This window comes from Lates calcarifer, linkage group LG5 (genome assembly GCF_001640805.2).
Source record: "Lates calcarifer isolate ASB-BC8 linkage group LG5, TLL_Latcal_v3, whole genome shotgun sequence".
Classification (NCBI taxonomy): domain Eukaryota; kingdom Metazoa; phylum Chordata; class Actinopteri; family Centropomidae; genus Lates; species Lates calcarifer.
Genome location: NC_066837.1, coordinates 5,621,788 through 5,634,756, shown reverse-complemented (window position 1 = coordinate 5,634,756; position 12,969 = coordinate 5,621,788). Strand labels below are relative to the sequence as shown.

General features: G+C 41.4%; 2 protein-coding genes across 2 annotated transcripts; both read right to left on the bottom strand.

Annotated features, from left to right (window-relative positions):
* Positions 1–1,748: 1,748 nt before the first annotated feature.
* plk1 (polo-like kinase 1 (Drosophila)) lies at positions 1,749–6,928 on the bottom strand. The gene is given in 12 exon segments (XM_018693372.2): positions 1,749–2,704; positions 2,834–3,016; positions 3,179–3,333; positions 3,779–3,856; positions 3,958–4,055; positions 4,409–4,448; positions 4,623–4,848; positions 4,960–5,053; positions 5,139–5,283; positions 5,602–5,770; positions 6,218–6,475; positions 6,477–6,928. Coding segments are annotated over 12 exon segments (1,746 nt in total). The 5' UTR covers positions 6,582–6,928; the 3' UTR covers positions 1,749–2,509.
* A 1,890-nt stretch (positions 6,929–8,818) lies between these two features.
* On the bottom strand, positions 8,819–10,017 carry rasd3 (RASD family member 3). The gene has a single exon (XM_018693351.2). It carries the CDS (start codon positions 9,690–9,692, stop codon positions 9,057–9,059), a length of 636 nt encoding a protein of 211 aa, XP_018548867.1. The 5' UTR covers positions 9,693–10,017; the 3' UTR covers positions 8,819–9,056.
* Positions 10,018–12,969: the final 2,952 nt, after the last annotated feature.

Here is a 12,969-nt window from a genome sequence, read left to right as displayed (position 1 = left end):
AAAGAACAGTGTGGGCACATGGTGTAGGTTTGTTCAAGCCTGGTGTGGGAGTGCTTTAAGTATAATCATCACTCCATGGCTAAGTTTACAGGTTTGATTAAAGGAAAGATCATTTATTTTGCCCTGAGTAAGGAAGCAAACTGATGTCACACTTGTTTAAAGCCAGAATATAGATGTTCAACATTAATACTGCAATATTTTTACAGTTAGTTAGTTACACAGAGTTCTCAGTATTGGATTCACTTCTTCAAAACTCCTCACACAGCAGACCTTTATTCACAGCAGATATTTTGACTTACCACAGTATTAAAAGCACAGGAGAAATACATTTAGTTAAAGATGGTTCAGTTTTATCAAGTGTACCAGGGAGCCACAGCAGTGAGCCAGTGTGCACTGTGCCAGGTTAACTCACCTGAATGGAATGCTTGTTTAATGTTATTAATTACACCTGTGCTTTTCCTGCTATGACAAGCTTAAACATCTGCTGTGAAAAATGGTCTATCAGCACAGTGTGGTAAAAATGCACTCAGATGAACTAGATCTTGACTAAATCAAATTTGCACTCAGTGACACTCATCACTTGAAACATCAACATTGCATATATATATATATATATATATATATATATATATATATATTTACTATTTTTAACATTAAATTAGACAGGAACATTTTGCAATATTTTCATCTGAAAAATTAAGAAGACCAAAAACCACAGTGGTCTCCCATTTGAGATAAAGTCCTATCCTGAATAATTGTTTCCAGTGTCAACAATATTAAGCTTATTGAAGTATTAATGATTCATCTCTATTAACACTCCATACAGTAAAGATGCCACTGCCTGTTTTGTACTACACTGCTCGTTTATGGAAAAGTCAAAGACAATAATAAAAATGATGTTCCCTAATATTTCCCTAATATTAAGCCATTAAATCATGATGAAAAAATGAGTTCATCTTGAGACATGCAACAAGTGTTTTGGTTGCATTAGTGCATTTTGGATGTTGAGAGTTAACTGTTCTGCTGAGCTGTGTGTTAGTAAAAAAAAACCTGCCTTAACTGAAAATAGAGAAATGTGGAAAAAGCTTCATTTATAGTTGTGAAATACTGTAATTTAAGCAGTAATGGCCGTTTGTGTCCACCAGGGGGCATGAAAAGATTCTGATATATTCTGGATTCAGAGCTTTGGCTAAACTAAGTTACACTTAGTATCATTATTAAGGACAGCTTTTATAAGATATTTTCAGTGGCACTGTAGTGTGATTGTTCATCTAAAGGTTTTGCAGAAAAAGACGATTATATATTCTCAAAAGTTAAAAACCAAGATGTGTAGAAGTTTGCCAGAACTTGACTTCATTATTTTTCCTCTTTTATGGAGGAAAACACTGCCTCTCAAAGTTGTTGTCCAAAATTACCATTTGAGGAACAAATAGCTTTAAACACTGTGCGGATTATTATTGGCGAGGGTAAGAGTAAGAATATTCAACTTGACACATAAGAATAAATGGGGGTCTTGTCAAAACAGTCTAACCACATCATCCACTGAGGATCTTCTCTGTAGCCTTCACAAGTTTGACCAATTGTAGAACTTAAACTGTTCAAACAGGTAAAGGACTTAAAGGTCGAGCACTGTTCCCCTGCTCAAAGCACTTCCAGTCTCAAATGTTGGCATTGTTTTTGTGTGCAGACAAAAGTCAGTAAACAAATCTCTGAGCAGTAAATGTGACTGACAAATGAAACCACAGTAATTTGTCTTGTTCAAGAGAATCTTTATTTAAACTTGAGTAAAAATTAAACCATCTTTACAACACGTATGCATATTCAGCAGTATGTACAAGTTTGTACATCTTGTTGAAAGACAAGACATCTAAAATAGACTTATAAAAAGAGTAAAACTACAGGAAGAATGTACATGATGAAGACATATTAACATGGTCCATTTCTCTACATACAACACAGATAAAAACAGACAAACTAGAGAAGCAGACCAGAGAAGATTTTTCCATCCACACAGCCTGTCTGAGTCTCAATCCCCCACCACACACACACACTTGTCTGCTCAGCTATAGGTTTTCAAGTGTAGACAGATACATGAACAAATGCAAACCATAAGCAGAAGGAATCATGGGAGGAATGCATGAATCTGAATGCTCTGAACACTCATCATTCTGAACAGTCATCTTTTCCTCATAGACTCATTCGAACGTTAAGAAAACAAGGAAGTTAAGAAGACAAGAGCTGGAGTGAGTTTCTATTAACAACAGGAAAAAAAGGATTTTAAAAAAAATCACTGGCTGAGAGACTGAAATTCCACTTTCATGTACAACACAGATACATTTTCATGGTGCATGTCAAAGCCTCAGGTGACATAAAAATCATTACATTGTGACCCTTCAATAAAATACAGGAGAATTTAATGATCTGTCTTGTCCTCAGAGAGAGTGGCAGACAGGGGGAGGGGGGCTGGTGATTCAAGACAGATGGTGATTGAGGACTTTGGGAGGGGGGTCTACTGTGCAGTGGTGGAGGGTTTGCTGTCCAGCAGTTTCTCCACCATGAGCTTGGCGTAGCGAATGCGGCTGGCCAGCTCTTTGCTGCAGCCAAACTCCTCCAGCAGAGAAAGCTTGTAGGTGCGGAAGTCCCGCTTCTCATCGATGTAGGTCACTGCAGCCATCAGCGGACACAGGATCAGCTTGGTGTGGTCCTGGCAGGGGGCAATGAACATGTAGGTTCAGGATTTGTGCATTCGGTGAAAGGATGAAAACTGGATTGGAACAGCTAATATGAGAAAACTAAGAGAGACTGATGGGAGGAGATGTAGTGCGTGTCTCACCTGGAAGAAGTTGATCTGAACTGTGCCGTTGGTGAGGTGCAGGACGATGGCGCTCTTTGTTCTGAACCAGAGGGAGAGATAAGGCAGCCTCGCCAGCTCATCTCCTTCCCGCCGTGCCATGTTCGCACCGGCCTTCAACAGATGCTCACTCATGTAGTTGCGGAAGTATTTCAGCAGAGTAATCTACAAGGTACGAGAGAACACACATGAGAATCAGGACAATAATGAGGACTGTGTAAAGGCATTAAGTGATTTACAGCATCACCCCCCTCATGTCAAAGACACACTAAATAACCCTGAGAAATTAAAATAAAAAAACGTAAGGAGGAAGTGTAAAGTCCTGACCTTCTTGTTGAGGGCAGTGGGGTAAGAGCGCACGCTGAGGTAGGATTCAGCCGCCGTCTTGTCGATGTACTGCAGACTGTCTCCATCAGCGTACATGATCAGACGTGTGAAATCATTGAACAGCACGCCCACACTGTTGTCACAGAGCTGGTAGCCTGAAACACACAAGTCAGATTATTATTAAAACATGAAATGCACAACAGCACTGTGTATTTCATTGCCAAGATCCACTGACTGAGGCTAATGTAAAAGAAGGTCAGCTCAAGGAGAATGTCTGAAACTACTCAGTCTCTCAAGAGATGTGAAGAAAAAAAAATATGAATTTGCAAAGAAACTGTTGCAACTACAAACTCCTGAGTCAAGGACAAAATATGTTTTCTATGCAAAGTCAAAGTTGTTCATGGTAGATCAGCTACCTTTTTCACATTAAAGCCAAACTTTCTTTGTTACCTTCATTTTCTTAAACTGTACAATAAAATAATGTGTGTTCACTGATGTCAATAAGAACCAACATTACATAAAAGATTCTTGTTCAGTAAGATTCATAAAAAGGCTTAGAGAATTATGAGCAGATGTAGGTGGATTCAGTCTAGTTCTTACCTAATCCATATTTGTCAGAGTAGTCTACCCATTTGCTGATCCAGAAGATGGGGATACATGCAGGATCCTCTGCCTCCTCTGTAAACACACAAACAGAACAAAAGCTTTGTATGCAGTGTTGACATGGGCAAAAAAATGTGAAACTGAAAGGATTTACCCGTTTACACAAACAGTCTTACCTTGGCGTATGATGGCCTTCTCAGAGGGCTTGGAAGCAATGATGCTGTTGAGCTGCTGCAGCATGTCCTTCAGGTGGCATTCTGATGGCTCAGCCTCTCTACACACACACAGACAAAAACATTCATTAGCCACATAAGCTCTCCATAATTAGAGCTGTAACATGTTAATCTAAAATAACTGGTCACAAAAAAAAAACAAACAAAAAAAAAAAACAGACAAAACAAAAAATCTGATTCTTGAAAGAGAATCCAGGAGTAAAACAGCTCCCTTAATTATTAGAGTGATGTCAGAGTCAGTAATTTATATTTTCATTTATTTATTCATATATTCATATGATGCAAAACTTCCTAGAGTGAATAATGGCCCAACAAATCAAACAGGGAAAAGAGGAGAGAAACCACTTTTGAAGTGAGCACGTGCATCTGAAACCACTTTACCAACATCTCTCACCTTTGCACAGGCTCATCCTTAGTTTCCACCTTCTCTATTCCTGCTGGAAAGAAACAAACCAAGTCATTAACACCAAGAACCCTAAATTAGTATAGTGATACATTAAACCACTGGTGAGGATATCTAATACCCTTTACCCTGTGCAACCAAATATTTCAACATGTTTTAATCTGCCGACTGAAGGCAGATAGTCATGTACTGCTGGGACCATTACCCTTGTTGTTAATAGCAGTCAGGGGGCGTCTCTGGTTGAGCTCCACAGCTGTGGAGGGGGCAATGGAGAACCGTGGGGGCACAGTGAGGCAGGTAGTGGGCAGACGTAAGGGGATGTAGCCGGACGTGAAGAACTCATCAGCTTGCAGCTCAGCAACAGTGGGCCTCTGGGTGGGATCAGCATGCAGCATACGCTTGATGAGAGCAGAGGCGAGTGGGTTGACGTGCTGCAGAGAGAGATGTGAATTCAGGTTTATGAGATTAGCGAGGGGCAAATAAAATATGTGAGAAATAAGGAATTGAGGGAAATAATTGTTTACATTATTAGGACAGCTTACCCAGGGAATGGTGTAGTTGTTTTTCTTGATGCGGTTGTAGGTCTCCTTCAGACAGGAGGTCTCAAATGGGGGTTTACCCACCAGCAAAGTGTACCTGAGAGAATAAAGGAAGGGAGGAAGTTGAGCTGAATCATGTGGAACAGTGCTGTTTCCAGGTATGTTTGTGTTTTCACACTTACAATATACATCCAAGTGACCAGATATCCACTTCATAGCTGTGGCCTTTTTTACAAAGCACCTCTGGTGCGATGTAGTTGGGCGTTCCACACAAGGTCTTCTTCCTCTCACCATCAAACTCAATCTTAGTAGCCAAGCCAAAGTCCCCTGGAGAAAAAAGGAAGACAAACTCTTGTAAAGCAGCAGCCTGTGTGCAAAATTTCAGGACACTTTAAATTTTCTTGTGTGTTGGCCCTAATAAGAAATTTCTCCACCAGTCAATGGAAACAACTCATGCAGGAAGTATGACAAATTTCCAATGTGAGGGCTGGGGTGTGTCCCATCCTTTGTTACTGGACTGACAGGTTAGTTTGTGAGTGCCGATAAATGTTACTGGTATTTATTGCTACCATCACACCACTATACCATCTAATCAAATAGGAGAATTGGAGTTAAGATACATCATTCACAATCAGCAGAAATTACCTATCTTGACCTCCATGTCATCATTGAGGAAGATGTTGCCCAGCTTCAGGTCTCTGTGGATGATTCTGTTGTTGTGCAGGTACTGGACGCCCTTGAGCAGCTGCGTCATGTAATAGCGAGCTTCTGGCTCAGTCACAGCCTTACGACGCTTGTGCAGCTCCAGCAGGGACTGAAAAAGAAAAGGAAATGATTGGATTAATAGGCATATCATGGAAGCAATGAAAGCTATAATGAAATGCATAAGACCAAGTCTGTAACTCTCACTTTTTTCTAGAAAAGGCCTCTGTGGTAATAATGCAGCTTTGAGATGGATGTATTGTGAAATAGTTTGATATAAAACCAAAATGTTAATAGACTGGACAATGAATCCAAAGCAGACATTTGGTAGGTGAGCAGGTGAGCACAAAAGAGGGAAAAAGTAGACAACATGAATAATTTTTGGCCATAATGATTGACTTAAACATGCCAACCTGTTTAAAATTCCCTTGGCTTTTCCTACAACTTAAGCTCCCTCCACTAGGCCTAGTGGGACAACGGAAGACACCGCCATGATAACCGTTGGCCCTGAAAAGTGTGTTCACTGGAGAGAGAGCTCGTATTTTCCATAAACACTCACCCTTCTCCTGCAGATTTCCAGGACAACAAAGACAAAGTCGTCGTCCTCGAAAAACCCATGGAAGCCCACAATGTTCGCATGGTTGAGGCTCTGGTGAATGGAGATTTCCGAGGTCATTTTCTCCCTCTGGTGCTGCTTCAGGATGAGGGACTTGGGCACAATTTTTCCGGCGAAAACCTGCTTCGTCTCCACGTCTGTGATTTCATAGCATTTGGCGAAACCACCTTTTCCGAGGAATCTTCCCCTCGTGTATCTTCTGCATGGTGCGTGGATCCACCAGAACATCTGGGATTTCCTTGAGAGGAGCCGATTTCGGGTCGACATATGCCGACGGATTCGCCGGCTTCGGAACACCTGCGCTCATTTTTGACTAAAGTGCTCTTCGGCGTTTTTAAAAGAAACGTTTAAAAATCTTCGAAGTATCGATAACAGCTCAACCGATGTTAGTTTAGTCCTGGAAGCTAGCTTGCTCCCATATACTTCTGAATTCAAATCAAAACTAACGTTAACACCTTTGAACGCGAACGCTATTCAAGCATTTAATTCAACGATTAAAAAAAATGTAGTGCATGTGAATCTCAAGATTAAAAAAAAACGGAGGTAAACGTGAAATTAATCGCCCGACTCGTCCCTCAGTGGCTGCAGCGTTTCTCCGTCCTGCCTTTTGACAACAGTCTCTGGTACAAGTTTAAAATGCTGCCTCGGTCGTTACGGCGCTCTCTGATTGGTCCGCTCGATTTGAATTCCGAAGCGCTGCAGCAAAGCATCGTGGGAAGATCGGTGCAAAAATAGCCAATCACAGACCGAGATAGTCACATTCTTCGGTGTGATTGGCTGAACGTCTGTCGCTGGTTGTTGCGTGTGTTCCTAAAACACAGTGCTGACGGGAAATGCAGTCCTACTGGGCTTTAATCAAACAGTTGTTTAGCACAAGTTGTTGTTGTTGTGGATTTAGGGGTCATTTAATGTTTGAGGGGGGAAAGGTTTTTAAATTCTTTACTCTAGTAAATGTCGCAACAGCACCGTGTAAAATCCTCAGTGTAACCACGAGTAAAATATCCGCAATTACCATTTCAGTCCCGTAAAATTTTAAATTACAAAAGGTCAAAGGTGAAAGTCTGTTCCTCTTCCTGAAGTCTAACTCACGCTTTATCAGTGGTGGACAGAAACTGAGCTGGAACGATTAGTCTATTAGTTGAGGAACAGCAAATAAATGGCAACAATTTTACCAGATACCTTAATTTTTGTGCACAAGCCCCCAAATAATGCACTCAAAACAATAAAAATAATTTTAATAAAAGGTCACAGCTATAATAATAATTTAAAAAAAACTTCAGAGAGAGTAGAAGAGAAACTCTTCTACTCTAAAGGGTTAATATTTGTTTAATCATTTAGTTGTTTTTTTTAAGCAAAAATGTTAAAATTGCAGTAGTGCAAGCTTCTCAAATGTGATTTTGTAGTTTTCTGTTTTTGCATGATAGTAAATTTAATATTTTGGGGGTTCCTGACTGCAGACAAAATTAAATAATCTGAATATGTTTACCTGGGCTTCATATCAGGGCATAATGATTGGCCTTTTCCACTATTTTCTGACTTTTCATGCAGTGAGCAATCAACCAGTTGTTAAAAAAAATAATTGTCAGATGCAACTTCTTTTCAGTCTTTTCCTCTTCCTTGATGATGTTTTTGAGCCCACAAGAGTGTCACATCTGTTTTCAGTAGCAGATTATAGCAATGACATGGGGTTGAGAGGAAGATAAGAGGAGAATAAGTGGATGAGTAGAGGGTGGATGAATAAAAAGACTGCGAGATTGGTCGGTTTGTTTATCCTCATTATTCCACTTGTTAGTGTGTGTGTGTGTGTGTGTGTGGTGTGTGTGCGCGCGCGCGCACGCGTGTGTTTACCATCTAAAATGGCACAATGTGGCTTTATGCAGAGAGGAGCTATTTTTGTGAAGCACTGACTGATCTGAATATTCCCTCCTTGCATCCTGGCACTAACAATGGGAGCTTCATGACGCAATAAGCTCATAGGCTGTCTGCATTTATTCACTGACCCACAGTGACAAGTTAAAAATGCAAATTCTAATACAACAATCCTACAACTATATGAGCAGCCAGGGACAAGAAGTGAGAGTGAGATTAACTCAGGTCGCAAGAACTTTCAAACCAAATACAAGACTGGAATCAGGGAAACTATGCTGTTCTTTGGGCCAACTGAGCAGGAGTGAAGTTGAGATAACAGTTTATTTATTTGAAAAAGGGACAAAAATCATCAGGCTGCTGACTTTAAGGAAGGTATTTCTATTACTCTACATTTCAGAGGCAGTTATTGTAGTTTCCCAATTATATTTATTTGACAGGTATTCCTGGCTACTTTGAAGAACAAGTTCTTAATGTATATTTTGTGTTTATGTATGTATGTTTATGTTTTTCTTATGTAATATTGTGAATTCAAAACTTTTGGGCTCCTTATGATGCATTATCATTATAATGTTTATGCATTTTCATTTGAGTAAGTACACTCTGTTGAAGTGCGGTTATTAACAGTGAATTGTAGTGAATGAAAATGTATGAAAAAGCAGACAAAAAAATCACAAAAGTTATTTTATTGACATAAAAACTGTACACAAAACACATATAAAGTGCATCACATGTAAGTCGATCAAGGCTCCCATTAAACTCATGACTCTGTCGCGACTCAAGACAATAAAGTTCAATATAAAGCCCAGGTCATAGGGGACATTTCCACCTCAGCACAAACCAGGTGGAGCACTGTGATGACCAGCAACACCTGCAGTCCAGCTGCAGAGTCCAGCATCAAACAGACAACATGTTCCTATGACAGGATACAGCTGTTGTTCTTCTTCAGCGGTGGCCTCTTCTTGACTGCGGGTCTGGGCACCGTGTCTCTGCGCCTGCACACCGCAGGGCTCAGCCGGTGCGGCAGGTCCACCTGTTGCAGCAGCGCGCGGAAAACTCCCACCGTGTTCGCACCCGTGCGCGCAGACGCTTCAACGAAGTTGGCGTCCCACTCGCCCTCCACTGTGGCCATGGCATCACTCGCTGACAGCACGCGACCCTCGGCCTCGGTGAGATCTGCTTTGCTGCCGACCACGGTGATGGGCGCGCTCTTACCGCCCCTGATCTCCAGAATCTCGTCGCGGAGCCGCCGCACCTCCTGGAAGGACCCCGGGTCGTCCACCGCGTACACCAGGGCGAAGGAGTCACTGTGTCGAATGCAGAGCTCGCGCATGGCCGGGAAGGGGTAGCTGCCGCTCGTGTCCAAGATCTCCAGACGCATCTTCCCGGACCCCGCGGTGTCGTACTCCAGCACGTGAAGCTCCTCCACTGTGCGCGTGTACTTGTGCTCAAAGCGGTCGTGGAGGTAACGGTGGATGAGCGCGCTCTTCCCGACCCCCGCCGCTCCCAGGAACACCAGCCGGACTGTGTTGGGACGACCGGACGAAGACATGCTGATGCTGATCTGCGTGCCCGGAGCGAACAGCTGTGTGTACCGACAGTAAGCGACCACTGGCGGCTGCCTACACCTTGTGCCCTCCGCAGGCTCTCTCCTACACGAGCATGTGTGGGTATTTATAGTCAGGACACCGCTGCTCTCCGCCAATAAGATCCCTCTCTTTGTTCCTCTCTTCGTGAGGTGAAGCACGATTCAATGTACAGTAGGTCAGGTTGAGAAAACTGTAGCTCACTGACATTTGGCAGCATGGAAACACGAATGAGGTTCATGTCTTTTTACTGATATGTTAACAGTCATATAGTCATATAACAGGGAGTCACGACCCCTCTCCTTTCTAAGAAACTTGGAAATCATGTTGACATGTGATGAGCCATTTATACATTAGGCTATTCAGATATTATTCTATTAAAAGAAAAAGTATTATCAGCAAAATTAAAGCTTAAACTAAGTAATAGTTCTACAGTAGCCACAGTCAGTGATATAGTCTGTATGCTTAGATATTATTGAATTATTTCTTTAACAGTATCTTTTCCATAAGAGATCTGACAAACAAGGCAGCATTACATTTATTCAAAATGAACAGTGACATATTGCTGAAGAGTATAAATTACGCCCTGTTAAGATTCATAAACAGACAAGTTTAACAATAAAAAGTGTTGTCCAAGGCTATTATTTTCTATATCATCCTCTGACAATGTCAAATCAATCAAAATTATACTTGAGAAAACATTAGTTAAAGTCCATCACCATCACAGTTATTTGTGGCCTGTTGTATGTACGTAAGTCATTTTCAACCATGGTACATATCATGCTTCAACATGTGTCCCCATCATAAGTAAGCGGATCTTAAATGCTGTGTAGGGCTACACTATACATGGTGACCAATCCTTTGTTTAGCATTTCTTGGTTCATTTCCTCTGTTGGTTTTGCTCTTGGTCCATTATCCTCACATGGTTTTGTTATTGTGTTCTGAGGAACTCGAAGGCAGGAGACTGGCTGTCATAAAGCATAATTCATGCACACAACCAAGATACAGACACGTGCAGCCGTATTTACACCAGGTATGACTCATGGAAGGTTTCTCTTTAATCCTCCCACAAAGATCCACTATCTGACACAAACAACACATACTGTATAGGCTATACAAACATGTGCTGCACTGCTTCCTGCTATTAAAAACACTGGAATTATGCTGGAGTGTGGGGCACTTTTGGTTTTGGTCTGACATTTTTGATCATTCATGAGTAGATTTCACCTTTTAGATAATTTCAGCAGCTTAATGATACTGGCTGAGTGGACCACACCTACACACATTTCTGGAGAAGCACTTAGTTGTGTGGTAAAGTCAAACAGGCTGACAGCACAACAGATGGGTGGCAAGAGTGGGATTTCAAAGCACCAGTCAGGTTTGTATGAGGCCAATCTCCTGATTTTCTCCTGAAGCGTGTCATTATTGTCACAAGATACAGAACAAAACTCTCCCTCTCTGTCTCTTGCTGACTCACACTGTCTGGCTGGACATAGCTATCAGTAGGTAAACAGATACTGTGATAATTTGTCAGTGTGTGCGTGCATTTGGGTTTGTGCATTAGTTTGTTCTGTCTCTTATCTCTACCCTTCAAGAAGGTCAGTATTTCCTTTTTAATATAAGGGAGCAAATAAGACAGGAGCAAATTAAATAAAAAAAGAACAAACTTACCACACCCGAGCCCCTGTTTGCAACAGCACCTTTCACTGGATGCACCTGTCCTACATCCTTTAATATCCGAGCCTGTTCACTATTAATGCCATTTTTATGTAGGCCTGTAATCTGGCAACCGTTGCAACATTTTTGCAAAGCAATCACTTAGTAGTAAAGTGTGCACCACATGGCAAAAAGCATCACACACGTGTTGAATAACTCATCATTCCAAAACTATATGGACATTAATCCTGCTATAACAGCCCCCACAAACCTCTGAGAAGGCTTTCAACAAGGTGTTGGAACCTGGCTGCAGGGAACTGCTCTGATTCAGAGCATTAATGTATCCATCACAGATGTTGGGTTATAAAGGCCTGACTCGCAGTTGGCTCTGCAGTTCATGGGGAATATGTTGGATGGAATAGAGGACCATGGACCATGTTTGTCTCTAAACAAAGTTGTAAGTTCTGTGAAGTTGGAGGCACATCAAAATATCATTATATGCTCTAACTGGGACTAGCCCACTGTAAAAACAGAGATGTCCACATAGTTTTATTGCATAGCATAATGCTATCCAAAGCATCTTCACAATATCTACACTAGGTGGCAGCAGTAGACACATTAAAAACATTCCATGGCAATAAGGTTAAGTCAGTTAAGTAGTTCATGCATACACTGGAAAATTACTGGTGTTAGAAATGTAGAAGTAGTGCTATACTTCACACAAGATACAATCCTGAAACTGAAGTGAATTAAACTACACAGAGGACATTTTGAATGTTATTAATCATGTCTGTGCACAATAATTACAATGTCTCCTGTGAAAAAGGCCCATTAACAAAACTTTTGTGCATACAGGCCATGACATGTGATATTTATTAGCAGTGAAAATGCATGAAGGATTTCATATTCATTTATGGGTTTCATGCTAGCACTATAGCTCTAGGGGTGGCACTTTGGTACAGGTCAAAATATTGCAGTGGCACTTCTGTCCTGTGGAACATAGACCTGGGTGTTGAGGCCTTCTCAAAGGCTTCTCCTTGATCTACTGTAGACTGGCTTGAACTTCATTTGAATGTTTCTGGAAGACAAAATCGTCATCCGTCATCAGCATGTTAGCATACTGGTATTAGCCTTTAGCTCAAAGAACCGCTGTGTCTAAGCACAGCCTCACAGAGCTGCTAGTGTGGCTTTACACTCTTAATCTGGTTAAATGGTTTATTTAGCCGGAGAAGACGGAGACTTTTCATAACTCATGTAGGAGCAGTTAATGTGAAAATTCAGAACCACCCAGTTGATTGATTCTTACCTGGTTTTCACTGAACATCAGCAATATTTTCCTGCAAGCAGAGTTTGAATGTGCTCTGTCACAGACTCATAACCCTGACTGACTCGGGTTTTTTTCCTGTCCCATGCATAAATGCAGAGAAAAATCGGTCCTATTTATCATGGTCAGCAAAAACCTTTTGCTGCATGTTTTCTCTTTTCAGCATCCACCTCACTCCTTCCCAGCTTCATCTCCCCCCAGCTTATTAATATTCTCTCCTTCTACTCAAGTGCCATATTAGCTTTTATCTGGCAGGCAGCTTT